The sequence below is a fragment of the Eurytemora carolleeae genome, unplaced genomic scaffold, assembly GCF_000591075.1.
Source record: "Eurytemora carolleeae unplaced genomic scaffold, Eaff_2.0 scaffold1035, whole genome shotgun sequence".
NCBI classification, from domain to species: domain Eukaryota; kingdom Metazoa; phylum Arthropoda; class Copepoda; order Calanoida; family Temoridae; genus Eurytemora; species Eurytemora carolleeae.
Window position 1 is genome coordinate 84,576 of NW_019397051.1, and position 27,353 is coordinate 111,928.

Consider the following 27,353-nt stretch of genomic DNA (forward strand, 5'->3'; position numbering starts at 1 on the left):
TTCTAGATCAGGGTTAGTATCTGATAATATACCTGGAATCCTATATTTCTAGATCAGGGTTAGTATCTGATAATATACCTGGAATCCTATATTTCTAGATCAGGGTTAGTATCTGATAATATACCTGGAATCCTATATTTCTAGATCAGGGTTAGTATCTGATAATATACCTGGAATCCTATATTTCTAGATCAGGGTTAGTATCTGATAATATACCTGGAATCCTATATTTCTAGATCAGGGTTAGTATCTGATAATATACCTGGAATCCTATATTTCTAGATCAGGGTTAGTATCTGATAATATACCTGGAATCCTATATTTCTAGATCAGGGTTAGTATCTGATAATATACCTGGAATCCTATATTTCTAGATCAGGGTTAGTATCTGATAATATACCTGGAATCCTATATTTCTAGATCAGGGTTAGTATCTGATAATATACCTGGAATCCTACAAAGATTTCCAAATCAGGGTTAGTATCGGATAGCAGAGCTCCGAACGGAGTATAGACCAATTCTTTTATTACTTCCCCTGAAAAAGAGTTTATATAAAACTTAAAAGTATTCACCGTCCAAACTTTTTAAAAAGGGTATTTATAGATAGCCCTTACCCTGACCTGCCCAGCCCTAACCCTGACATGGCAATCCCTAACCCTGACATGCCAAGCCCCAAGGCATGCCCAGCCCTAACCCTAACCCTGACATGCCAAGCCCTAACCCTGACATGCCAAGCCCTAACCCTGACATGCCAAGCCCTAACCCTGACATGCCAAGCCCTAACCCTGATATGCCAAGTCCTAACCCTGACATGCTCAGCCCTAACCCTGACATGCCAAGCCCTAACCCTGACATGCTCAGCCCTAACCCTGACATCCCAAGCCTTTACCCTGACATGCCAAGCCCTAACCCTGATATGCCAAGCCCTAACCCTGACATGCTCAGCCCTAACCCTGACATCCCAAGCCTTTACCCTGACATGCCAAGCCCTAACCCTGATATGTCAAGTCCTAACCCTGACATGCCCATATCTTACATTTCTGATAAAAGTGAGTAAATTACCATTGGTGTTGAATAGATGAGTAGGAGTTCCTTGACTATTAGTAATCACCAAATATTCTTTATCCTCAACCTGTACTGATAACAGTAGTCCACACCTAGAATTAAAGTGACTGACGATTCACAACGTTACCCTCTAATCAAGACGAATATTCTTTTAGATAACAATTGATAATATATATATATAAAACAATTTACAAACAATCTAGTGGCAAATCCGATTCACATCGTACCTCATTCTGTTAATATTCTTTTTTGCCTCTATGTCAAAAATCCGAAACCTTTCTATAGATGAAGGGTCATTTATTCATGAATTATTATAAATAGTTTCGAAAATGTTTACCTTGTGTATGTTAAAGTAGTGACTTGTTTACTTTTAGAGTTGTACACATGAGTAACAAGCCAAGGATTTATTTCATCCATGTACAGTAGTGCAATTAGCGTTCCAGAAACCTGAAAACATGTACAGTAGTGCAATTAGTGTTCCAGAAACCTGAAAACTTGTACAGTAGTGCAATTAGTGTTCCAGAAACCTAAAACATTTACCGTAGTGCAATTAGTGTTCCAGAAACCTAAAAGTATGTACAGTAGTGCAATCTGTGTTTTAAACTTAGACTATTTGATCTACCAAAATCAATAGGTCTAGGAAAACGGGTTGCTAAGTTATGGGAATTAGAAAATCTGAGTTTATTCAGTTCCTTTCAGAAAATTGAATGTGTATTTGTTACATGTAAAGTTTTTACCTTATTTTCCATTTCTATTACTCGACCCTTCATGTCGTAAATCAACTCTGTGCTGAAATAAAAATAATAAATAATAATAATTCAGCCAGAATTTTAGTTAGAATTGGTTACTGCTATTGAAAAATTCTAAAATATTAAAGATTTGGTTGATCATTTAATATTTGCTTTTAATAATATGAAAAGATTCTAGGTCTTGATCTAAATGAACGTGTAAAATTTACTTCTTTTATGCTTAGTATATCTTTAATTGATAGTAGTTGCAACATCTGTATTTTTTAATATATTTAATTTGATCAAATACTAAATTTACTAATACCAGTGGCCGAATTTAAAGAATTTGAGCGGCGGTTTAAATTTAAGCCGCGGTTTAGATATGGTTGGTTCCACTTAAAATTGTATCAAATATTTAAGCCGGCGCTAAATTTATACCGGGTTTTGGCGGATTTTGGCGGATTTAAACCGCGGCTTAAATTCTTTAAATTCCATCTCTGAATGATTTACCTAGAATGTACTCCATAGTACAGATGAATCAGCTGATTTAGTTGATTATACTTAAATCTGTACTCTTCTCTTCAATCATATTTACCTAGAATGTTCTCCATAGTACAGATGAATCAGCTGATTTAGTTGATTGTACTTAAATCTGTACTCTTCTCTTCAATCATATTTACCTAGAATGTACTCCATAGTACAGATGAATCAGCTGATTTAGTTGATTGTACTTAAATCTGTAATCTTCTCTTTATTCATATTTACCTAGAATGTACTCCATAGTACAGATAAATCAGCTGATATAGTTGTTTGTACTTAAATCTGTACTCTTCTATTCAATCATATTTACCTAGAATGTACTCCATAGTATAGATGAATCAGCTGATATAGTTGATTGTACTCTTCTATTCAATCATATTTACCTAGAATGTACTCCATAGAACATTAAAATCAGCTGATTTAGTTGATTGTACTCAAATCTATACTCTCCTACTTCAACCATATTTCCTGTCTCACTGTACAGAACCTGTTCAAGTGCATGTACAGAAAAATGAAAATTATAAGTTTAGTTTTTCAAAACTGATATAGAATTAAAAAAATCATTTATGTTCTCAAATTGCCAAAAAGAACCCAATGCCCTAAACATTCACATGTTTTTAAAACTGTTTACAATAAAACAATGGTTCCCAAAATATTCATATATTTCCCAAAGCATTAACGATTTTCCCAATACATTCTGAAATGTATCCCATGTTGATATTTGACAATTGATATCATACATTACATACCTTTCCGAATTCCAGAACAGGACTAGTAAAATAGGTATTTTTGTTTAAAGTGCCCAGCATCACGAATTTGCTTTGATTTTCAAATAACTGTAAAAATATGTCTATATATATGATCCAATCTATCGAGTGAAAAGTTAATTCATGTTTTTTACTCAACAATTTTTAAACGCAAAATTGTAAATTTGATATAAACTGAATCCGAATATTTTTTTCATCTCAACTATTCCCCCCTCCTAGTCTCCTTACTCCCTTCAAAAGCTTACCTTATTAAACCCCCCGTTGACGACTCGTTCCCCGAATTCATACTGAAATGTTGAGTTGCCTATTCCATAATCAACATGGATAAAATTCCCATTATCATCATATCCATATGACCAGCTTGCTCCAGGGGTAGTCCTAGTAAACTCATCTTTACATTGATACTTTTAAAAATTAGCACATGCTATGACAGTTTCTTATGAATTCGATTGAAATTAATGTTAAAATGTTAATTGAGTTGCCTAATTGTGCTGATGTGTCCATTTGTAGTATATGTAAAGCTTGTAATTGTTGGTTGAGAACTCATTTTTTCGGAGATCTTAGTAATTTGTCCTATACAGTTGTACTCTGTTGCCCTTGTGTATATGGGGTTATTTTTCACTTTTAACTCAACCCTCTCCTCGTTTCCATATATATCCTCAACAACCTTCAGCTGCAGCTCATGCTTTGAATAAACAAGGGTGTGAAGAGATGCAGTTACAGAGATTTCATTGTATTTTATTTCTTTTTGATTTCTCACATCAAATTGTTTCTGGAAGCTGATAGATTTATCATATAGCGTTCCATTACAGTCAATACTAACCATGTTTGTATCATCCTTTTGTGCACAGTTATATTCAAATATAGTGCTGTTTTCTTTATGGAAGAAACTCAATACCCCATTTCTGGTATATTTATACGCTGTTTTCATATTTATTCCAGAAACTAAATCTTGAACCAGCTGACTCTTAGTGCTAACTAGCAAGGTTTCTGTGAGTATAGCTGAATGGGTGATTACTTGAGTTCTTGAACTATTCTGTAAATATTGGACAGCTTCATGTCCATTGGTAATCCTTAGCAACATCCCGTTGAAATCTAGATCAAATCTTAGACCTGAATCAAGCCAGGGAGGTTTAAAATACAAGGCATAATGTCCCAGGACTGCTTGCATATGAAAGTAAAACTGATGACCTAAAGGAGTGGATATTGATTGAAGTCCTCCAATATTATCATGCTGAAGTTTATATTCACTTTGGTTCTTCCATACCTCACTTGGATAAGTTGAGTCATTGTAGTTGTAGGAGTACGATAAGATAGTATTGTAACAGTTACTAATCGTACTTATCCTGCCCTGAGAATCATATTCAAGGAGTTCTTTTTTCCCTGCCCACTCCCAGAGAGTTGGTCGACCTGCTTTGTCGTACTGCTGATCAACCCAATGCTGGGCTGGGTAGGGTAGATAGAAGGTTCTCTTAGGTACATTATAATGCTCTATTTTAAGAAGCTGCGTTCCATCCTGGTAGATTGATTGCAGCATGCTTCTTGGATGGAGTTCCGATGTGAACAATTCAACTCCATTAATAAGGAATCGTTTTCCAATGCCATCTACATTATTTCCAAATGATGATCTTGAGTTGAGAACATGAATAAAATATCCCCAGTTAGTTCTATGCTTAGTTGTACTATTGTACACAAGATCTCTAGTGGAAGGAAGGGGATTCAGTAGATATTCGAAATCATACAGTCCTTTTACCAGCTCATTCTCCTGCTTTTTAACAACTGCAGTATATAATGATGTTGGTTCTATCAGCATTGTTGGGGGAACAGGAGTTAATCTGTCAACTAATTCACCAGATAAACCATATTCAAAAACACTTTGAAACTTCCCTCCTGTAAATATACGGTTTAGTAGCCCTGAGTTGTCTAGGTATTTAAACACATGAACCAAATTGTCAGGTGACCGTAGAAATTCCAAATTATTCCTCTTATCCGCTTTTACTTCATATACCTTCCCGGTTGGCAAGAGAATGGAAAACCCTTTGTCAGGATTTTTAACTAACGCCACCACATTTGAATTTGTATCGCTAATCCGCATAACTGATTGAGAGTCTTGGAAAAATGCATATCCAGTTGCAGAAGCAAACACGCCTCTGGTCTGCAGATGTATCCCTCTCTCATCAAAAACAAACAGTTCTTGTGTTTCAACAGATAATATTTCATATCTATTCTCTGGGTTCAGCTTTGGGAGATGGTTTCTTATCAAACTGATCTGATGACTTGCTTCATCTGCCACGTATAAAGCCCCATCTGGTCCACTGCAAATATCACTTATCCCTGAGAATCTAGCTTTTGAACCTGTTGAAATAATGTGATTGAAATCTGAAATCATGCACCCATTTTCTTGTCGCTTACAATATGCAAGAGATCCAGCTATCTCACGGATTTCACCAGTTTTATCACTTTCATAAATTCTATTTTTTTCATCTACCAAAATCAATTGCCCCTGATGAGTATAACTCAGACTTTTAGGAAGAAATTCTAGTTTTGATCCCTTACAGCTTGCCGATAGGAGCTCAGTCAGTCTTCCATTTAGATCAATCTCTAGCACTGATCCCTGGTCAACTATACCCACTATATTTTCAAGTTTATTCACAGCTAGATATGTTGGCCAGTTTAGATTGGCATCCCTTGCCTCCCTTTCAGATCCACACCTTTGAGGTTTCCATTCAGAGGCTAGTTTATGGGCTCCAGCTACAGTTTCTACCGTCCCATCAAGATTTAATATTCTTAGAGATGTTCCATCAATGAATATGAGTTCACCGTCCCTCATAAATCCTAGTCCTTTAGGGAAGACAAGCTTGGCATGCCTGAACAACAGGAAAAGTTTCAATACTAAGAATTATCCACCATAAAGAAGGATTTTGTTGTTTTAAGAAAATTGAATTTCTGAAAATAAATACCCTTGAATTTCTTTACCTGGCTTCTTTCCCATCTCCACAATCAGTCTCATCATTAACAAGACATTTTCCCAGTCCACCCAACACAACCTTAATATTTTTAGTCTCTATAATAATAATGATATCCCAGAAATGAACATTTTTTGGCTTAAAAAGTAATAGCTTGTCTAACTTGAACTGCCATTTCAAGAAATGGTTAGTAGCCACCTTATTTCTGCTAAACTAAAAAGAAAAAAGTCGTATAGGAAAGATTGAATTATTCAGCGAATTTAGTTGTTTGATTTTTTAAGCCTTGCAAATTGGAATAAGCCACAATATGTTATTTTACAGCATTGACTCTACTATTACTTAAAAGTAAATGAAATCATAATCTTTCGTGGGGGAATTTTTTGACACATTGACTCAAAAAATCATATTCACTACAAAATAGTATTTAACAATGAAACCCAAAAAATTCTCTCCATTTTTGTAATATTTTCCAAAATATGACAAATGATATTTCAAAAAACCTGTGCTGGAAATTCAACCTTCTCCAAACATGGCAAGAAGAAATGAACCCATTTCGCTGAAGGATTTAAGTTTGGACTCAACAAGGTGGTTTTGATTATATAGAATATATATATATTGAATATATAGAATTTGAGAAATTATTAATTTTAAAAAAGTGATTACCTGAAAATTGTTATGAAATAAATCTCTGGCTCTAGTCTGTGTATCTATCTTGATGATTCTAAAGTTAGTTGGATCTGACATATAGATAAACTGCTCAACAGGGTCCAGAGCTAGATAATATCTGTTCAAAGCACTGCTGCTGTTTAAGCGAAGGAGATCTGTAGCTCGGCCTGAAAACATGCTTAACTTGGTTCAAAATTTAGTTTTTACTCATTTCTATCATAGAATAAATCAGTACTAACCCTTGTCATAGGAGCCGATCACTTGCCTTCATCTTTAATTTTCTTATTTGTATATCTTAGCAACTTAATTTTACTAACCTTTTTCAAACCATGAATTCTTCTAGATTGATTAGTCAAAAATGGAAAAATCAAAGGTTTGCTCAGGCTCTTCAAAGGAGCAAAAATTTGGGGATTAGAAAATTAGAGTTTGATGTCAGTATTCAGTTCCTTAGAAAAGTAAATACAGCAATAAACAGAAAACAATGAAATAGGAAGACGACATTATAGCAATACTTGAGTTTATTTGATGCTGCTTATTGGACTTTTTATACTGTTATATAGTTTTAAATATTTATAGTTGAAAGTCGTCTTCCTTCACTGTAAAAAATACAATTAAAAGATAAGATTTCAATAAAATTCAATAATTTAGTTAAGTTTGCCTAAATGATCAATTTTTCTGATGAATGTTGAATCCCCAACATAAATATTTCCTTCTCCATCAGCCAACATTGCCTGGGGTCCGATAATTGTCTACACCAGAAATTTCAATAATAAAGGAAATTTTTCGGAGACTTTAGAGTTAACTTTGCGTCTACTGTAATATTGGACCTCTAGGGTAGATGTTATATGAGAATATTTAACAATGCTTTTAATAAAAATTTTAGGTTCCTTGGTAAAATTTTCATTTAGTCTAATAACCAATTTCTCTCGACTTTCCTAAACATAAAAAATATTTCAATATATATTATGATGATTAAAATGCGATTTTTTATTGGGACATTTATGTCATAAATTCTTTTCCTGAATAAATTTTTTGACTTTTTGTTATGGGTGGAGGCCATAGATAAAGATAGATTGCACATAAGACGACATTTTTCATCTTGAAAGATATAATATACAGAGATGTTTTAAAGATATTCCTATTATATAGATTAACTAGGTCGGTTGTGAATATTGGCTGTTCTTATGTCATTGAGTACTTGTGGTGAACATGAGTTCTGTAGAGAGAAATTTAAGTTAGTTTAGTCCTTATCATGTCCTTCTTCAGTTCTCGTCAATATGATATATTGCTCAGTGAAATAAAATTTAATCCTGAGTGGTTTAATAATAATGAAATCCATTGAAACACCAAACCACCCCGCTTATCATTGAAGTACACTTTGACCCCTAGAAGTATGAGTTCGCGGACTGTACTATTCTTGGTGATTTTGCGTACATAAGCTATCTATGTCATTTATTTATCTATGGTGGAGGCCTTAAAAAGGTAATTTATTTTATGAAAAGAATAAGATATACCCTGCATGGACATTGATGTTGATATCAAATAATGATTGAATAATTTGAGTAATTTTCTTTACCTTTAAATCGATAACATCCCCGTCACCTTTGTAAAGAATAGCATCCTTAGCATTGTACCTAATCAAAATATAAATCTAAATTCAATCAAATCATTTTGAAAAAGTGAATTTAAAATAACATCTTAAAAATTCAGCCTGTACAAAAAAACTTTTAAGAATCGGGGTTTTTTTTTAAAGAAATAGTTCTACATTTTCTATACAAAAAATACTTGCGAATTTATGCAGCAGAGTCAAAGAAGGATCGTCCGATTAAAGCACTTTTAAGATAAATAAAGAGACAATAGCAATATAGCTTCCTCACTGTTGCCTAACTGAAATCTTAAAAGGTCCTTGTGGAGTGGATCAAGCATGCCATTCTTTAATTGGAAGGTCAGCTACAATTATATTAACAGTCTCTGTAAACTTGGTTTGGAATAAAGTGCGGTTTATTGTTCATTTTGACCTTATATGACTGGTTGTTGATAGATTTATTGATTAATTGATTGAAAGATTGATTAGATTGTATCCCTGTGTAATATATCAAAGCTCCATCCTGGGAACAGCTGTTGTCGCCAAGGGGACGGTGAATCACCGTGAAGTGTAACTAGTTGAAATCTCCAAATAATATCCGGACACATCTTGTATTTGTATCCGATACGCACCTCGGCAGTTGTCTACAAAATGTGAGAATTTACAAAAAAAATATTCCAAAAAATACACAATAGTTCATTCCTCAAGCCATTAATTCACAAAAGGTTTAGTTGAAAACTGCTTTTAAAACAGATATACTTGATCACTTCATAGTTTTAATCAGATTAAAGGAATTGGCTAAATAATTTCATTATTTTTGTTACATACTTTCTTCAAACTCTAATTTTCTAATCTTATATTCAACCTGATGTGTCGTAGACCTTTAATATTTAAAACTATGAATTTAAACCTGTTAGATCAAATAGACAAAGTTTTCTATATCAAAGGTTTACATTATCAAGGACGGAATTTTATGAACTGGAGGGAGGTTGCTGAACTACCTACTGATCACTTGTATAAGTCTTGAATCACTGATTTAAAGTTCAATCAAGAGACAGGCCGTAGTATATGCCGTACTCGTAAAACTGCTTCTAGATCTGTATCAATCCAGGTACAACTCGGCAGCTATGTCAACATGGGACACAAGCTCTTAAGCGATCAATGCCTAACTAATGGACACGATCTTATCAGCTATCAATGTCAACACGGACACAAGCTCAGCTCGTATGTTTTAACAAGGACCAAATTACTCTATCAATGTAATCAAAAAGGTGCCTATGCCAACTAATTTGAATTTAGAGATCTTTGTTACAAGTTAAAGTAAATCGACATAATTACAAGTTTTACGTCTAAATATATATACAGCGTAGTTTAAGAATAATGTACATATGTAAAAGATTAGCGCGGATATATAAGCGTAGTAAAGCCAGTCACTGGCGTAGTTATAAGTTAATCACAATACAGGTTTACAGATATAGCTAGGCTAATCGCAATACAAGTTTTGTTTAGTTAATGATAAACGCATTTGGGTTGACAATGTACAACGTAATATATCTAGGTATGTTCAGGTTAACAAATATGGAGATTGCTGTATTTATTACAAGGTGGTCCATTATTAAAGTTTGAGTGTAAAGTGAATATTTCTGAAAAGGTGTTTTACCTGTCCATATACTTTTCTTCCATAGGCGTCTCTTTTATTCCAGATAAATTCATAATTCAAGTTCTTATCTACTTCATGTACAGAGTTATGTACAACACCTTCAACACTTATCCTGTAATAAATATAGATATAATTCTTAATTATTTCATGTACATAGTNAAGGACTTGATGACCTCATAGCTTCTATAGTTTTTGAATTTATCCAGTTAGACGTTAGAAATTCAAAACATTTTTCATCTTCTCAAAAGGTCTTTAAAAAAAAGTTTCAGTCTTACGTGCATTTAACCTTGACTAAGCTTTAGGTGTGTACTGTAGTAATATGCTGTACACTGACGTTCAGTGGACAGTGCATGATTTACTTTAGTTTGACGTACGTGTGCTGTTAAACTGGTTTCTTACCTTGTATAGATAGAGAGTAAAGAGCTTGGATAAGAATCTCCAAGAAGTTGTATTCGCATTTTTGGGTAGTATCCCTTTATAAACAATCCTTGGCATTTTATGTTTGTGTTGATATCTACATTTTTATTCATTTCTTTGTTCATGTTCATGTTCATGTTCATGTTCATGTTCATGTTCATGTTCATGTTCATGTTCATGTTTATGTTTATGTTTATGTTTATGTTTATGTTCATGTTTATGTTAGGGTCCTTGTGGAGTGGATCAAGCATGCCATTCTTTAATTGGAAGGTCAGCTACAATTATATTAACAGTCTCTGTAAACTTGGTGTTGGAATAAATTGCTGTTTATTGTTCATTTTGACCTTATATGACTGGTTGTTGATAGATTTATTGATTAATTGATTGAAAGATTGATTAGATTGTATCCCTGTGTAATATATCAAAGCTCCATGCTGGGAACAGCTGTTGTCGCCAAGGGGACGGTGAATCACCGTGAAGTGTAACTAGTTGAAATCTCCAAATAATATCCGGACACATCTTGTATTTGTATCCGATACGCACCTCGGCAGTTGTCTACAAAATGTGAGAATTTACAAAAAAATATTCCAAAAAATACACAATAGTTCATTCCTCAAGCCATTAATTCACAAAAGGTTTGGTTGAAAATTGCTTTTAAAACAGATATACTTGATCACTTCATAGTTTTAATCAGATTAAATTTATCTAGGTATGTTCGGGTTAACAAATATGGAGATTGCTGTATTTATTACAAGGTGGTCCATTATTAAAGTTTGAGTGTAAAGTGAATATTTCTGAAAAAGTATTTTACCTGTCCATATACTTTTCTTCCATAGGCGTCTNACAAATAATAATAATAATAATAATAATAATAATAATAATAATAAAAGTAATATTGATAATAATAATAATAATAATGCGTTTTTTTTTTAATTTGACCTGATGATCTATGCAGAAGAATGTAGTTCGAGGGGTTGAAGTAGGATTATTTTTATATAATTTTATTTCATCCATAATCTTTATCTAAAAAAATAGGATTAAATGATATTTGTGATGAAAGGTCTACCAAGGTTTAAGGTACACTCTAAAATGTTTGACCCGTAACGACCAATATTAGCCAGTAGTCAGATTTTTTACGTAAAACTAGTCAGAAATCACTAATTCAAATATATTTGGGGATTAAGTTAATTCTTTTCTGAAATCACAATAGATCTGACAGATCAGAACCAACTATAGATCAGAACCACAACATATTTTCTCAGTTTATCAATTAAATAGGATTCAGCTGTTTTTCATGGATTAAAAATTAATTGGGGATTAACGCTATATTGCATATAAAAGTTACGACTTCAGTTTAAATATTTTATTTTATACTTTCAGAGCGCTTCGCGCCCATATTTTATTTTAAGTGTGAATATTTTCTCTTTGTATACATTGCAAAACATAAACCAAAAGAAATTCGCGGATTTCATCAAAAAAAAATTTGTAGATTTTCAAAATTTATTGAAAATTGAATTTTGTTGTAGACTAATTTTTGAAATTTTGATCATTCATAAGGCTTCCCTGGGGTCATGTCAGGTCCCACACAAAATTAAGATCGGATCGGTTCAGCCGTTTGACGTTTCACAGACAGACAAGCAAAGTACATATGTATATTGTACATAGAATTCATTATTCATATAAATCTATGTCATGCATGATGCAATATCAGGATTATTTTTATATAATTTTATTTCATCCATAATCTTTATCTAAAATAATATGAATAATCATATTAAGTATATTTGTGACGAAAAGTCAAAGTTTAAGGTATACACTCAAAAAATGTTTGACCCGGCACGACCAAGAAGCCAGAAGTCAGATTTTTCATGTAAATCTACTCAGAAATCACTAACTCAAATATATTTAGGGATTAAGTTAATTATTTTCTGAAATCACAATAGATCTGACAGCTAGATCAGAGCCACAACATTTTTTCTCAGTTTAACAATGAAATACGATTCAGCCATTTTTCATGGATTAAAAATTAATTGTAAATTACTTTCAGAGCGCTTTGCGCCCATATTCTATTTTAATTGTGAACATTTTCTCTTTGTATACATTGCAAAACATAAACCAAAAGAAATTCGCGGATTTCATAAAAAAAGAATTTGTAGATTTTCAAAATTTATTGAAAATTGAATTTTGTTGTAGACTAATTTTTGAAATTTTGATCATTCATAAAGCTTCCCTGAGGTCATTTCAGGTCCCACACAAAATTAAGACCGGATCGGTTCAGCCGTTTTGACGTTTCACAGACAGACAAGCAAAGTACATATGTATATTGTACATAGAATGCATTATTCATATAAATCTATGTCATGCATGATGCAATATCAGTTAGATTACTCGCCAAAAAAAAACCTTAAATTATTTTCTTATACCAAATTTGTTATTTTAAATTTTGACTTTTTGATAGTTCAAAATTCATAGTTTAAATATAAGGTGTTCTACATCAGGTTGCAAAGATATAATGATGAGAAAATCAGATTTTGTGACAAGTAATCAGTTAATTTTTTAACCTTAAAAATGTTTTCTTTTACCTCATTCCAGGAGAGAAAAATACTGTTTGTTGCAGGGGAAAACGGACTTTTACCAAACCTAAAACATTAACAAGCAAAATCAGGTACCCTGGGGCCTGGATATCGGATTCAATAAAATCAAAGCTGGAGGAGCTCATAGGTCATAAAGTTGTACCAACACTACAGTTTCAGTAGACGTAAATATTTCCATTTACTGATAGCGCCAATTAAAGGATTCATAACTAATTGGATGATGAGATAGATAGAAAGATAGATGTTACCGCCAGACTATTTCTATTGGTTCAGAATAGACAACAAACACATGGCTGAACCCTGATTGGATCAGGCATAATGGACTTGGCAAACAGGAGTGAGGGGCCTGGATATCGGATTCAATTGCAAACCCCCCAATGTGTAACGTCAAAATGTAACATCAAATTGTTAAGACTTGCTTTGGGCATTTTTTTCAGTTACAAAAAATATTGAATAAAACTGTTCCTCACTAATGTTTGCCATGATTTTAAAAATAAATATTTTGTATGAATTTTTACTGTAATATATTTATGAAAAGTTAATTCAAGAAAACTTCAAAAAATACAAATTTCTTTGAAAGTTTAAATATTGGATTAAACCTGAATACAAAATCAAAAAATATTTTTATAGATAAAAAGGTTACCTAAGAGTAACGAATCCTCCGCCATTAACTAGAATATCAAACCAACCATCACTCCTAAATATTAATATTTAGAATTCAAATATTAATTATTTTTAATCGTCTAAAGAAACAGGCTCCCTAGGCTCCTTCCCCTTGAGGGTTACATCTCAGTAGTTAGAGGGGGTTACTGATGGGTTTAGTGACTTAACATAGTCACGTTAATTCACTGCACACTTAACAGATAGAGAAGGTCAAATTTATGCGACATCACGACATTGTGACCTCGTAGCTTCTCTAGTTTTGATTTTATGCGACATCACGACATTGTGACCTCGTAGCTCCTCTAGTTTTGATTTTATGCACAAATATAGAAAAAAAAGATTTGAGGCCGAATTTAAAGAATTTGAATTAAAGATGCGGCTCAGGTTGGTTTCACTTAAAATTGCAATCAATTTTTTAAGACTTAAGCCGGCACTCAATTGAAACCGGTATTTGGGGGATTTGAGAAGCGGCTTAAATTCATTAAAATGGGTGAAATCGTTAAAAGCGGTGACAGACCCTTTTTTACCATGTTTACATTCTGACAACTGTATTTTAATTCAAATTTAGGCGACATCACTGGTACGTTTTTTCTTCTCAGTAGCTCTTTTATACCTGGTAAGGGTGAACCCCTGGCCCCTAGCTCCTGATACAGATACCCGGACCCCAACCAGACCTTCACCCCGTTCTGTGAGAACCTGGCCACGTATTATAGAGACTCGTCTGAAAACAAACAAATAACAAATTTTAACAGGAAAAAGCAACTGATTACTCGTAACAAACTGTTAATTTCTAATACTTACAGGGTGGCCCGAAAAAAAAACGGGATAAGTTTTTTCATCCTTTGAGAAAGAAAGAGGGCTCTAGTATAAAGTACGTTTTACGTCAAACAGAAGCAATGGACCACAAACTGTTACTTAAACGACCCTTTCTAAAAAACTCACACCTAAGCACTTTTTCGAGTCTTTTTTAAGGACTTTTTGGTCCCAACTGCATATTTTTGCAACCTGATATTTCTATACTACAACTAATTGATCAATCATAATTCATAATTCAGGTTGCAAACATGCGAGATTAGAAAATTAAAGTTTGTGACAAGTGTTTAGTTTTTTAAAAACTATTATCCTGTATGGTTAGAAATATTTTTTCCAGAAAATCTTCCAAGATTTTTGTAAAAATATAACCTTGAGAAAAGTTTCAAATTTTGAGAAACATTCTTCTTTTATTAGATTGAAAATTAGGAGGAATTCTTTTTAAAATGATAATCCATAACATTTTGATAAAAACATTCACCTTGGATCGAATTCTTGGATATTTGCATAGCTTTGAACGGATCCTTTCTCAATGAGGAACTTGTTCTTGTCAAAGAACGAGACAAACTCCTCCTGTTCCTCGTCCCTCTTCTCACCTTGCTCCTCTAATCTGGAGACAAATCCATAAAATTCAAAGAACAACAAAAATCACAATGTCATGTCATTTAAATGTTGATGTGGATTTTTATGACTTCAATACAGAAATAATGAACTTTTCCCTTTTGGAATTTGGATACAGAATAAATGACGGATTACATATCTGGGACGGATAACTACCTGGATACAGGATCAGGGACGGATAACTACCTGGATACAGGATCAGGGACGGATAACTACCTGGATAAAGGATCTGGGACGGATAACTACCTGGATACAGGATCTGGGACGGATAACTACCTGGATACAGGATCTGGGACGGATAACTACCTGGATAAAGGATCTGGGACGGATAACTACCTAGATACAGGATCAGGGACGGATAAATTCCTGGATACAGGATCTGGGACGGATAAATACCTGGATACAGGATCAGGGACGGATAAATACCTGGATACAGGATCTGGGACGGATAAATACCTGGATACAGGATCTGGGACGGATGAACAGTACTGACTCCGAGCACAAGACTCACTCCAGCAACATTCAGGATCCTCACAATCCACTAGTCCGTCTACAATGAGGTTTGAGGTACCACAATAAAAAATGGTACGTTATAGCTTCTGTCTGGCAAAAGATATTAACCTTTAACAAATCGTTTAACATATTTTTACCGTTCATCTTCTGAAAGATTAAATGTAGATAATCTAATTAAAGCAAACTTATTGAGCAGGCAATTTTGAAATGGAATAAGCATCACCGATTATTTTAGCAATCTCTTAAAAGTAAAAAAACCTTCAATTCTTTAAACTAATTAAAAAATTATGCCCATCTCTAATCCTAATTGTAAACCTACAGGTTGTCCCACCAAACATCGTGATGATCGTCTATGATTTTTGAAAATTTCCGGTAATTTTGAGAGCACAAAAAAGACAGACCACATTTGGGAAATGCCAGGATTATTTTGTGATCATTGGTTCGCAAATTTTACTTGAAGAACTTGGTGGACGTATTAATGCTGCAAATATTTCAAATTTCAAAGACTATCTTTAAGCTGTCATGTTTCGGGGGACACCCTGTACCTTCGTCATCATCTAAACCATTATCACAGCTGTTCTCTATAGGGATGGAACAGGAGGGTCCATACCAACCAGCTGAACAGGAACAGGACCATATCTTGCTGTTCTTCACACAACTGTTACAATAAAAAGTGTGTTAATGTTACAACAAAAAATCAATTTTGCGAAAAAATCCTTAGTTTCGTCCAAAAAAATCAGAATTATAATAACTATCGAATTTACGTAATTGATTATATTTGCTCATAGAAAAACTAACTGAGAGTGATTTTTATAAGTCCTTTTTTTTAATGTCCACCAAAGCAAAACAAGGTACAACAAAAAGATAATTTTTATTTTTATTAACTCGTTATAATATGCCATTTGAAAGAAATTAATTATCTCCATTATTGTTAATCTTTCTCTGCTTAAAGGGGCTATTGAGGAAAAATTAAAGGGGGTATAGGCTGAAACCTAAGCACTTTAGGAGTTGATCGCGACCTCTATGAGTTCTATCTGATGTTCCTGTCTCGAGAAATTAATATAAACTGTGTTAAAATTATACTCATATTTAGAAAATACGCACCGAATCTGAAAAATTCAATAACCCAGAGAAGCCTAAACAGCTAAGGTACGCTTCTATTTTAATTTGAATATATTACTTATTCATTTTTTGTTAGATATAATTGATAATATAACTGTTGATACGTCTGTATCATGTGACCAGGTCACCAGAATTTCCACCAATGGCAGAGCAGTATCATTGTCACGTGTCTCCGTTTGTGTCACATGACAATGACATGACATGATGGGCTATCTTTACTATTAACAACGTCTTTAACAAGAAATGACCTGCCATGCCCCGAGCAGGATTGAGGACAGTAGTCCAGTGTACAGTGGGTACCTCCCCAACCTTCATCACATGAACACACACCTCCCTCACATGTACCGTGTACTGTACATCTTAACAGAATAAACTTGATTTCACGGTGTTGGCCATCTTTTCACTTTCAAGCGGCTCCATAAAATCAGAGAAATTTTAAAATTCTATGAATTTACAAGTTGGCTTTTTTCCTCTGTAGATTTTTTTTTGAATTTTTAATCTAGTAAATTTTGCGTAAATCACTGAAATCTATAAATCCCTGAATTTTAGACAAGCGGATGGAGAGAAGTATGCCCAATACTGCAGTTTAGTTTGACTGCAACACACAAAATAAAGAAGAATTTTAACATTCTTGTAGAGATAAGTTTTAAAAAATCTAATTAAACGGACTGATTAGGCGCAATTTCAGGTCTTTTCTCGTTGGATTATTTTTGATTGTGTGTTCTCAGAGACAATGGAGGAAGTTGTTAATGTTAAACATTTTTCAAACTGGAAAATTGACGAAATTCTTCACATTAATGATCAACTAAATTCAGCTTTGAAGGCTACTGTTGTAATAAAGAGTCTCTTAAATTACGTCCACACTCCCTTTTATGAAAATTTAAAACAAAAAATACAAATTTAAGTGTTTCTGGAGAAAATATTTAAAATAGAGGTTATAAGAGAGTTTCCATTAGACAATTCACTCTTTCAATTAAGAGTAACTTTAAATAACGTTTACAGTCCATATTAAAAAATTAAATATATTGGTCACCTTGGATCACACATCTTTATAGAGCAGGATTCTCCCTCCCAGCCTTTGTTGCAGATACACACACCAGCCTCACACAACCCGTTCACACATTCAAGTGTACACTCATCTATACTCACAATACTCTTCAAACGGGGTTATGTACATATTGTTCATGTACCACCACAAAATTCCTTTTTTTGTTCGACTAAAATTGTTTTGTTTTTAATCAAATTTTTTTGAGAACATTCTTTAATAAAGATTTTTATCTCACAAGTTCTTTTTTGTATTTTTTTTTATAATTTAAAAAATAAATACAACGTACTGCAGTCATAATTCTGATCTAAACGGAATGAACGTTTTTGAAAATCTGCCATGAACATTTCCAGAAATATAGCAGTCACTTACAACTGTAACAAACTAATTTTATGATAAAAAATTTAAACAAAGACGACTTCAATTCTGCTTTTTACTTGTTATGAATATATAAACAGCTGAATTAAAATTATAAATTCATATTAAACCTGGCTGAGACTGTATTTGCATCGGGCAAACTGTTTCTAAAGAAAGAACAGGTTCAGAACAATTTTCTCCACCCCACCCTTGGAAACAGGAACAGGTTCCAGATACATCACATACACCCTAGATACATGTACATTGTTGATACATCACGTACACCCTAGATACATGTACATTGTACATACATCACATACACCCTAGATACATGTACAATCTACATGGTACATACATCACATACACCCTAGATACATGTACAATCTACANAAGTGGCTTAAAATCCACAACGGTGCAACAGCGCTCTAGATTTTCATCTAAAAAAGTTTAGCTACTATGGAAGCAAAGGAACTGAAAAGTTCAAACTCTAACCTCTACTTCTGATATATTTGAAACCTATTGGTGCAGAATTCAATCAAATGTCTTAGACCTGGGATTGCAAAAGCATAAGATATTACCTTACTACAGTTGGGAAAGGTTCTAGTTTAATTTTACCTTGCTACAGTTGGGGCAGGTTTTGGTTTAATATTACCTTACTACAGTTGGGACAGGTTCTAGTTTCATTTTACCTTGATACAGTTGGGGCAGGTTTTGGTTTAATATTACCTTACTAAAGTTAGGGCAGGTTCTAGTTTCATTTTACCTTGCTACAGTTGGGGCAGGTTTTGGTTTAATATTACCTTACTACAGTTAGGGCAGGTTCTAGTTTCACAAAATTGTCCTGTATAACCCTCCGAGCAATTGCAATGCAATCTATAACAAAATCTAATTAGTTTTTTTACATCGGGGATTTGTGTTATTTTTTTATTATCCATTTTAAAATCCATGAAACCGATTTTTTTATTTTATTAACGCGGGAGAAACATTTTCTATTTACCAATTTGTAATTCATAATTTATAATTTAAAAATTGAAATTTGTAATTTATAGTTTATAGTTTATAGTTTATAGTTTATAATTTATAACTTATAACTTATAACTTATAACTTATAACTTATAACTTATAACTTATAACTTGTAACTTGTAACTTGTAACTTGTAACTTGTAACTTGTAACTTGTAACTTGTAACTTGTAACTTGTAACTTGTAACTTGTAACTTGTAACTTGTAACTTGTAACTTGTAACTTGTAACTTGTAACTTGTAACTTGTAACTTGTAACTTGTAACTTGTAACTTGTAACTTGTAACTTGTAACTTGTAACTTGTAACTTGTAACTTGTAACTTGTAACTTGTAACTTGTAACTTGTAACTTGTAACTTGTAACTTGNTTGTAATTTATAATTTATAATTTGTAACTAACCTTTTAAACTGTAATTTGTCTTGATCCCAAACACAATCCCCTCTCCCAGTACACAGCTCCTCTCCACACTTCTCCAGTCTAGGTTAAGTAAAATACTTATATTTATTATGATACGTTTTGATCCAGGGTTGGTATGGTTTTCAGATGCATTTTCACAAAAATGAAAAATGTCTGCAATTTAAAAAGGGCTGGGCACGTTCCAACTTTTAAAAGCCGTTTCGTTAACGGTTAGTTCCAACCGTTTTCTCAGTTGTTAGTTTTAGAGGGTAAAAACAAAACTTCATTAACGGTGAATTTCTTTTTTTTTAAAGTCAATATTAGTTAACGATCTCAATTATTTTAATGGCGTTAATAGAAATTTTCAACAATCGTTAACGGCTCCAGTCGTTTCGTTTCTACAGAATAAAAATTTTTGTTAATGATTAATGAAATCGTTAACGGTACAGCCGTTAACGGTTTATTACAGTTTCAACGGCTCTAATAAATTTTGTTAATGGTTTATGAAATCGTTAACGGTTGTGAACACAGAAAACGAGTTTGGTAAAATAAAAAATAAATACTGCTTAATTTGTATTAGAGTTAAATTGGCCCGATTTTACACATTTTTCAATTCTTAAATTGTTAATTTTTAACTATGGTATTCAATGATACCTGGGTTGTACACCGTACATAAATTATACCTTATTTTACATGTTACTCCTGTCCATCCCGGGTTACACTTACAACCACCTTCACTAAATAGTAAAAATTAAAAATAACTTTAAAACGAATTTTAAATAATTTAAAATGGATTTCAAAGACTTTTTCATAATGATTCATAAAGAATACAAACAAAGACTTATTCATAATGATTTGCTTGATTTATATTATATAGACAATGTACCTTCTGTACCCATGTACACAAGAAACAGTGTTTGTACATATTTGCTGACCGTACATCCACTTACACCCAGGCATGTACAGGTTTAGAGAATAATCTAAACAAAAATTTAATTAAAATTACGACCCATGGATACAAATAAAACAACTAGAATTTTCGTCCTTCTTTTAACTCTAATTCCTGTCCGTTCAAATGAAAATATCTACCTAGAGGTTTAATGTTGATGGTGAGAAGTATCTCCTGCTGGAAGGTTTCCAGGTTCTCTATTTTGAACCTCCAGTCTCCAACTTCAAGGAGGAGAACCTTCAACTCCATCCGTCCCAGCTCCAGGATATCCACCAGCTCAAACTCAACCAGGTTTGGAGCTCCAGATCTCAAACCTGACAAGAAATGCATGCACTTTTTCTTCAAAGTTATTTCAAGTGTCTTTTACTTAAGTAAAATACAAATAATAATAATGATAATAATAATTTTAATCTTGAGATGTGTACCTATAATTGGAAGACGAGTTCTAGCTGAACCCTTGATTTCTACGGCATAATCCTGGTTCAGATTTAGCTCCAGGTATAAACTTTCTCCGGGTCCTAATACAGTGAGACCCATAAAGCTATGGCATAAGAAGATGAAATCTAAGCTATTGTTAAGCATGTTAAACTTCCCTGGTTTAACTTTTGTCGCGGAGATTAACTTAGCTAGTCGACAAAAGAGAAATAGTTAAACCAGTAGTAGATGGTTGAACTATTACTTGCAATTCAGAAATTCTATAAAAATTCTAATCAAGAAGAGAGAGATGTATTAGAAAAATTCTTAACCCCGTTAAATGATATAACCCCTAAGAAGCTGATCTGAATTTAGCTAAAACCTATCCTGTAATTATTTTAAAGCCTGGTTCACAACCATTCCGTAACCCCTTCATCGATTTAATAACGAGGATGATATCGTTGTTTTTCTGTCTTAAAACTGATTTTACATTCTCAAAATTTCTTTTGTTATCTTTCCTGAATAAGTCATTTTAACAGAGAACCGCAATTAAAATTATCAATTTTCAGACAGAAAAAAAAGATATTCAAAGAACAAATATGCAACGGATAAAATTGGTTTCCTCATACTTGTGTATAAAATCAAAACTAGAGGAGCTAAAGAGTCCCAAAGTTGTACCGGCAATATTGGAATAATTTGAGCTTCTACATCTATCTAGTTTTACCTATATGATGAGATATCTTCTGTTCTTCTGTTTCTTCAGATAGAATAATTGTCGAATTCTTCTCTTCCTTCTCCAGTATAGTAGATGTAGTTGTAGAGAGTGCTTCACCATTATTCTAAAAAGAAATATATTTTTCATGATAACAAAAGACGATTGCCAAAAAATCACAATGTAATACTAATCGTCCTCCATGGATCACTAAAGGTCCGTATAGAGCACGGCTAGGACGTTCGAAAAGGCAATTTTGAGATTATTTGATAGTTTAAAAAAAATCTCATTCTAAGACGCATTGAATAAAATGATAACAGAATTATATGGTTACACCTGTTATCTCTCTCATTTTTAGCGAACACTCCCTTCAAAGGGAATGTAAGCGTAAATCTAACTGACCGTCCATGCTAAGATGGCACTGACCGATTCACATCGGTACCCTTGAAAGCTTAGTCTGATCAAATATGGTATCCATGTGTTTGTTTCTTAAAACTGTTTATTTTCATCTGTGGTTTCTCTGCAAAAGTGACTTGCGCATACATATTGCTTATAAAAAGTAAGGTAAAATCAATATTTTGATCAATTTAAGGTTTCAAATTTCAATGGTACTGTTGTAAATCGGGTTTTGCTATCTTTTCATGGAGAGTCACTAGAAATTACGAGATCAGTCCCTTTAAGTATAAAAATTATTAACCTGGATAAACTGGTGGCAGAGCCTGGGCACACCCTGAGCATCTATCAATATATCTTCAGCAATGTTTATTTCATCGTCGTCTGGAAACCTAGAAAATTTTCAAAAAAAATGTTAACTTTAAGATTTTCAGGATTTTTAAAATTTCGCCAAAAGATTTTTCCAAAAGAAACTAACACTTAGACTACGATAAAGGAGTCTTTTTAAGGACGCTTTAAAAATACACGGATTCAAGGGTTCAACATTTCTCTAGTATTAATGCTAGTCGTTTTGGTACAGGGTGTCCCACTAAACATACGGTTGAGAACTTGAGATACGACTGAAAGATCGTCCTTGATCAATGATAGCTATCTTATGACCAACTTTGATAGCTATCTTATTACCAACTTTGATAGCTATCTTATGACAAACTTTGATAGCCATCTTATGACCAACTTTGATAGCTTTCTTATGACCAACTTTGATAGCTATCTTATGACCAACTTTGATAGCTATCTTATGACCATCTTTGACATCTATCTTATGACCAACTTTTATAGCTATCTTATGACAAACTTTAATAGCTATCTTATGACCAACTTTGACAGCTATCTTATGACCAACTTTGATACCTATCTTATGACAAACTTTGACAGCTATCTTATGACCAACTTTGATAGTTTTCTTATGACCAACTTTGATAGCTATCTTATGACAAACTTTGATAGCTATCTTATGACCAACTTTTATAGTTTTCTTATGACCAACTTTGATAGCTATCTTATTACCAACTTTGATAGCTATCTTATGACCAACTTTGACAGCTATCTTATGACCAACTTTGATGGCTATCTTATTACCAACTTTGACAGCTATCTTATGACAAACTTTGATAGCTATCTTATGACCAACTTTGATAGTTTTCTTATGACCAAATTTGATAGCTATCTTATGACAAACTTTGATAGATATCTTATGACCAACTTTGATAGCTTTCTTATGACCAACTTTGACAGCTATTTTATGACCAACTTTGATAGTTTTCTTATGACCAACTTTGACAGCTATCTTATGACCAACTTTGACAGCTATCTTATGACCAATTATGTATCAAAAACGCCCAACGTCTGTAAAAACTTTCCATATTGTGTTTTACCTACTGAAAAGTGTACAACCTTTTTTAAATACACACTTTATCCTTAGCTCAAAGATCAAAGACGACCCTCAATTATATTGTTTTGTGGGACAACCTTGTATATCAGAAAGATTAAATTCCGTGTAATCGTCTCTAAAGTCTCATCCTTTGTGGGAAACTTTCCCGATAAAATATTTTCCAATCATCAATTAATGACACACAATGTTGCGACGTATATAGGTCTAATCCTAATCTTAGAGGACTGTTTATTAATAAAGATATAGGGTAAAGTTCTGTTTGGAAAACACTCAAATACATTTGGTAAAAATTTTAATTGTAAGGAAAAATTGATTTAAAATGTTTAAAACTGTGATACCTGATTCTAGATTCTACATCAAGTGGCTTAAAATCCACAACGGTGCAACAGCGCTCTAGATTTTCATCTAAAAAAGTTTAGCTACTATGGAAGCAAAGGAACTGAAAAGTTCAAACTCTAACCTCTACTTCTGATATATTTGAAACCTATTGGTGCAGAATTCAATCAAATGTCTTAGACCTGGGATTGCAAAAGCATAAGATTTTAAAAATCAATGTTATAAAGCAAGTGTTTCGTTCCTTATGAAAATATCCTCAGAAGTTTTATTTTCTATAATTTATTAATAAAAATGACCAAAAATGTCAAATTTTGTTGAATGATTCTGCTAAGGTGAATTTGATGCCGGTGCTCCAACAAATTTTGTGCAATCTCAGATGTGTATTTTTTTAAAATTGGAGATCAAAAGTTTTTTCATATTTGTTCATACTTTACACCCAAAATTTTATTTGTTTTCCTAAATTCAGCAAATGAAATCCTAAAATTCATTTATTTTCCAAATTCAGCAAATGAAATCCTAAAAATCATTCATTTTCCTTAATTCAGCAAATGAAATCCTAAAAATCATTTATTTTCCTAAATTCAGCAAATGAAATCCTAAAATTCCTTTATTTTCCTAAATTCAGCAAATGAAATTTTAAAAATCAATTATTTTCCTAAATTCAGCAAATGAATACCTAAAAATCATCTATTTTCCTAAATTCAGAAATCCTAAAAAATCATTTCCGCCTCGCCCAAACAAACCTAACTTCTAGGGAAAACAAACAAGATTTTCAACAGGGGGGGGGGGGGGTTTTTAACAAAAATAACGACCCTGCATAATCTTCATTGTAATGAACATCATCCCAAATTGAAGTAAAAATCATTATTTACCTGAACAGAAATGACTTGAACCCTGTAAAACAAAATCAATTTTCTCCTCCTCACCAGAATCAACTTTGTACCTGGGGGTAAAAATATGTTAAGGTACTGGTGACGTAATTTCAAGGAATCATCTATTTAAAAAAAAATGGCATGCACATTTCACAGCGGTACCCCGTAAACCTTTTTCTGATCAATGATGTGGAAGATTTAGTCGTTTTCATAGCCTAAAAAGTATTTAATTCCCACAATTTCATCTATGGTTTATGTAGTAGAAAATAACGAGTCGCTTTTATAGAAAAACACAACTTAAAAGAACTATTTTCAAAGATAAATCATATTATCTCAGTCATTCTTAATCCATATTTAAAGAGTACCGTAGTGGATCGTGCAACCCGCTCTTTTATTTTTTTAGTGGAGTGTCATTTAAAATTACATGTACAGTCCCTTTAAGATCTGTTCTGATAGATTATAATTCTGGAATACCTGACTTTATGATCACAAATACAATCACAATTATCCAAAGAACTATTAATGTCTTGCATCTCATAAATAAACTCTTCATTAGTGTTCTGATTTGTCAACGTTTCAAATTCCTCCTTATTATTGTTAGAAGCCGCAACCTCCTTAGATTCAGTAAAATCTTCATCAAAAAGAGTACTTTCGTTACGATTGAACATCATCGTTATATTGTTAACCAAATCTGTTATGTGAGCTATATCAATTGGAAGATTATCACTTAGGATCTCGAATATTTCAGGTGTTCTTGATGGAGATGGACTGGGTAAGATTTCAGGAGAGGATTCTGAAGAAAATGTTGATAATGATGATTCAGTTGATGATTCCGAAGAAAATTTTGATAATGATGATTCAGTTGATGATTCTAAAGAAAATGTTGATAACGATGATTCAGTTGATGTTTTCTTAGATTCTAACGAATGTTCTGATTTAGTTTCCAGAGATGACAAAAAAGGCCCCGATGTTGGCGATAATTGTTCCATCTGAACTTTGGAGATAGGTATTTCTTGAGTGGTTTGAGAAGTCTGCTCATCAAACTGATTTTCAGATAATGCTGGAGAAGAGGGTTGTGTGGACATATCAGAATTAGATAACAAAGGTCTTGAGATTAAGTATTGCGTGTTCTCCAGGCTGCTTCTATATTGAAAAAATAAGAAAATTAATTTATAAATTTTTGCATTTCTATGTGGTTTTCCTCTTTTCAAATAAATTATCACATGGAAAGGGTCATGACCAGTCGCAATTTAAAAATTTTGCCTCAACAAAATGTGATTAATTTTTTTTAGAAATACACTTCAAAACAAGAAAAATCTTTCTAAATATTAGATAGGAATAAAATGGTTGCCGTTAAAGGAATGTTAAGGTCTTTAAAGTATCATCCTTTCTGGGTAACCCTGTAGTTCGATCAAATTATGAATTAATCTGCAATATGTTTGTTTTCTATAAATTGGAACAGAAGAGAAAACTTTTTAAAAAGTGCTTGTAGAGGATTTGCATTGTAGGCTAATTATAATTGTTCGGGCCATAGATAAATAAATAAACATAGATAGCTTATGTACGCAAAATCACCAAGAATTGTACAGTCCGCGAACTCATACTTCTAGGGGTCAAAGTGTACTTTAATGATAAGCGGGGTGGTTTGGTGTTTTAATGGATTTCATAATAGAGTGTAAAAAAACTCCGGGAATGGAACTATTTGAACAACAATATTCACTGAGCAATATATCATATTGACGAGAACTGAAGAAGGACATGAGAAGGACTAAACTAACTTAAATTTCTCTCTACAGAACTCATGTACACCACAAGTGCTCAATGACATAAGAACAGCCAATGTCCACAACCGACCTAGTTAATTTATAGAATAGGAATATCTTTAAAACATCTCTGTACATTTATATCTTTCAAGATGAAAAATGTCGTCTTATGTGCAATCTATCTTTATCTATGGTCCGGGCCCACGCCTTGAAGAACATTTTATATTTAATTGCTTTTACAAAAGTGAAATTACTGACTTTATCAAGCAAGCATACCTTTCAAGGTCAGAAGTTGAAGTTTCTTCAAACACATCGTCATGGACTTCCTCAAAAGTTTCCAAAAGAGATGTTTCATTGGTCGAATCATTCTCGAGTGTAGAATTATCATTCCACTCATCATTAGCTTCAAATAGTTCAATAATATCTGGAGTAGTTATATCTGTAGAAATGTTTTCACCAACCTCAATATTATCTAAAACTTCTGTAATATTTTGGTCTTCATCGTTGTCTTCTAGCGTAGAATCAAAAAGATGCATCATGCCGCTACCATTGTAACTGGAATTGTCCTGGTCAGGATCAAATTGATCAATCGTAACAGCCTCATCACTTTTAACAATAATAGAGTTGTTGTTTAGATTAGCTTGCTCATCATAGTAATCAACTAGATCACTTTGACTTAGATCACCACTGCCGTCAAAAGAAACAAAGTTTTCGGAATTTTCTTTTGGATCATCCTGATCAAAATCACTTTCTGTAGAAATAAATGCACTTCCTTCAGTTGTTGCTGGATTGTCCTGAACTTTATCAACAGTTAGGTCTTCATCATTTCCTTGTGTTAAATCATCTATCGCAAGAAACAGCAAAAGAAACACTATTCTTTTCATTTTATACAAATAACATATCTGAAAAAAATCGTAAACTGT

The 27,353-nt window shown here is 33.0% G+C and overlaps 1 protein-coding gene across 1 annotated transcript; it reads right to left on the bottom strand.

Moving 5' to 3' along the window:
* LOC111711432 (teneurin-m) lies at nt 1–27,353 on the bottom strand. Its single transcript, XM_023485797.1, has 38 exons — nt 26,707–27,353; nt 25,142–25,810; nt 24,668–24,738; nt 23,798–23,864; nt 22,311–22,398; nt 21,626–21,740; nt 20,913–21,005; nt 20,628–20,801; nt 20,425–20,518; nt 20,222–20,275; nt 19,542–19,619; nt 18,920–18,992; nt 18,251–18,368; nt 17,751–17,856; nt 16,966–17,076; nt 16,141–16,253; nt 15,539–15,632; nt 14,943–15,071; nt 14,265–14,372; nt 13,632–13,685; nt 12,977–13,034; nt 11,334–11,417; nt 10,868–10,949; nt 10,377–10,464; nt 9,978–10,089; nt 8,816–8,961; nt 8,309–8,366; nt 7,620–7,667; nt 7,391–7,481; nt 6,730–6,899; nt 6,077–6,147; nt 3,583–5,967; nt 3,346–3,478; nt 2,717–2,820; nt 1,803–1,854; nt 1,403–1,512; nt 1,063–1,157; nt 1–535 (listed from the first exon to the last, which is right to left on the bottom strand). Exons 1-38 carry the CDS (start codon nt 27,312–27,314, stop codon nt 417–419), a joined length of 7,023 nt encoding a protein of 2,340 aa, XP_023341565.1. The 5' UTR covers nt 27,315–27,353; the 3' UTR covers nt 1–416.

Bases quoted from the DNA above. Each gene is read 5' to 3' on its own strand.
- LOC111711432 (XM_023485797.1), bottom strand. From the start codon at position 27,314: ATGAAAAGAATAGTGTTTCTTTTGCTGTTTCTTGCGATAGATGATTTA. The intron at 20,519-20,627 runs GTAGATATTTTC...ATTTTTGTTTAG, and splicing joins CATCAACATTAAACCTCTAG to ATTATTCTCTAAACCTGTAC. The intron at 13,035-13,631 runs GTAACCTTTTTA...TTAATGTTTTAG, and splicing joins GGAGGATTCGTTACTCTTAG to GTTTGGTAAAAGTCCGTTTT.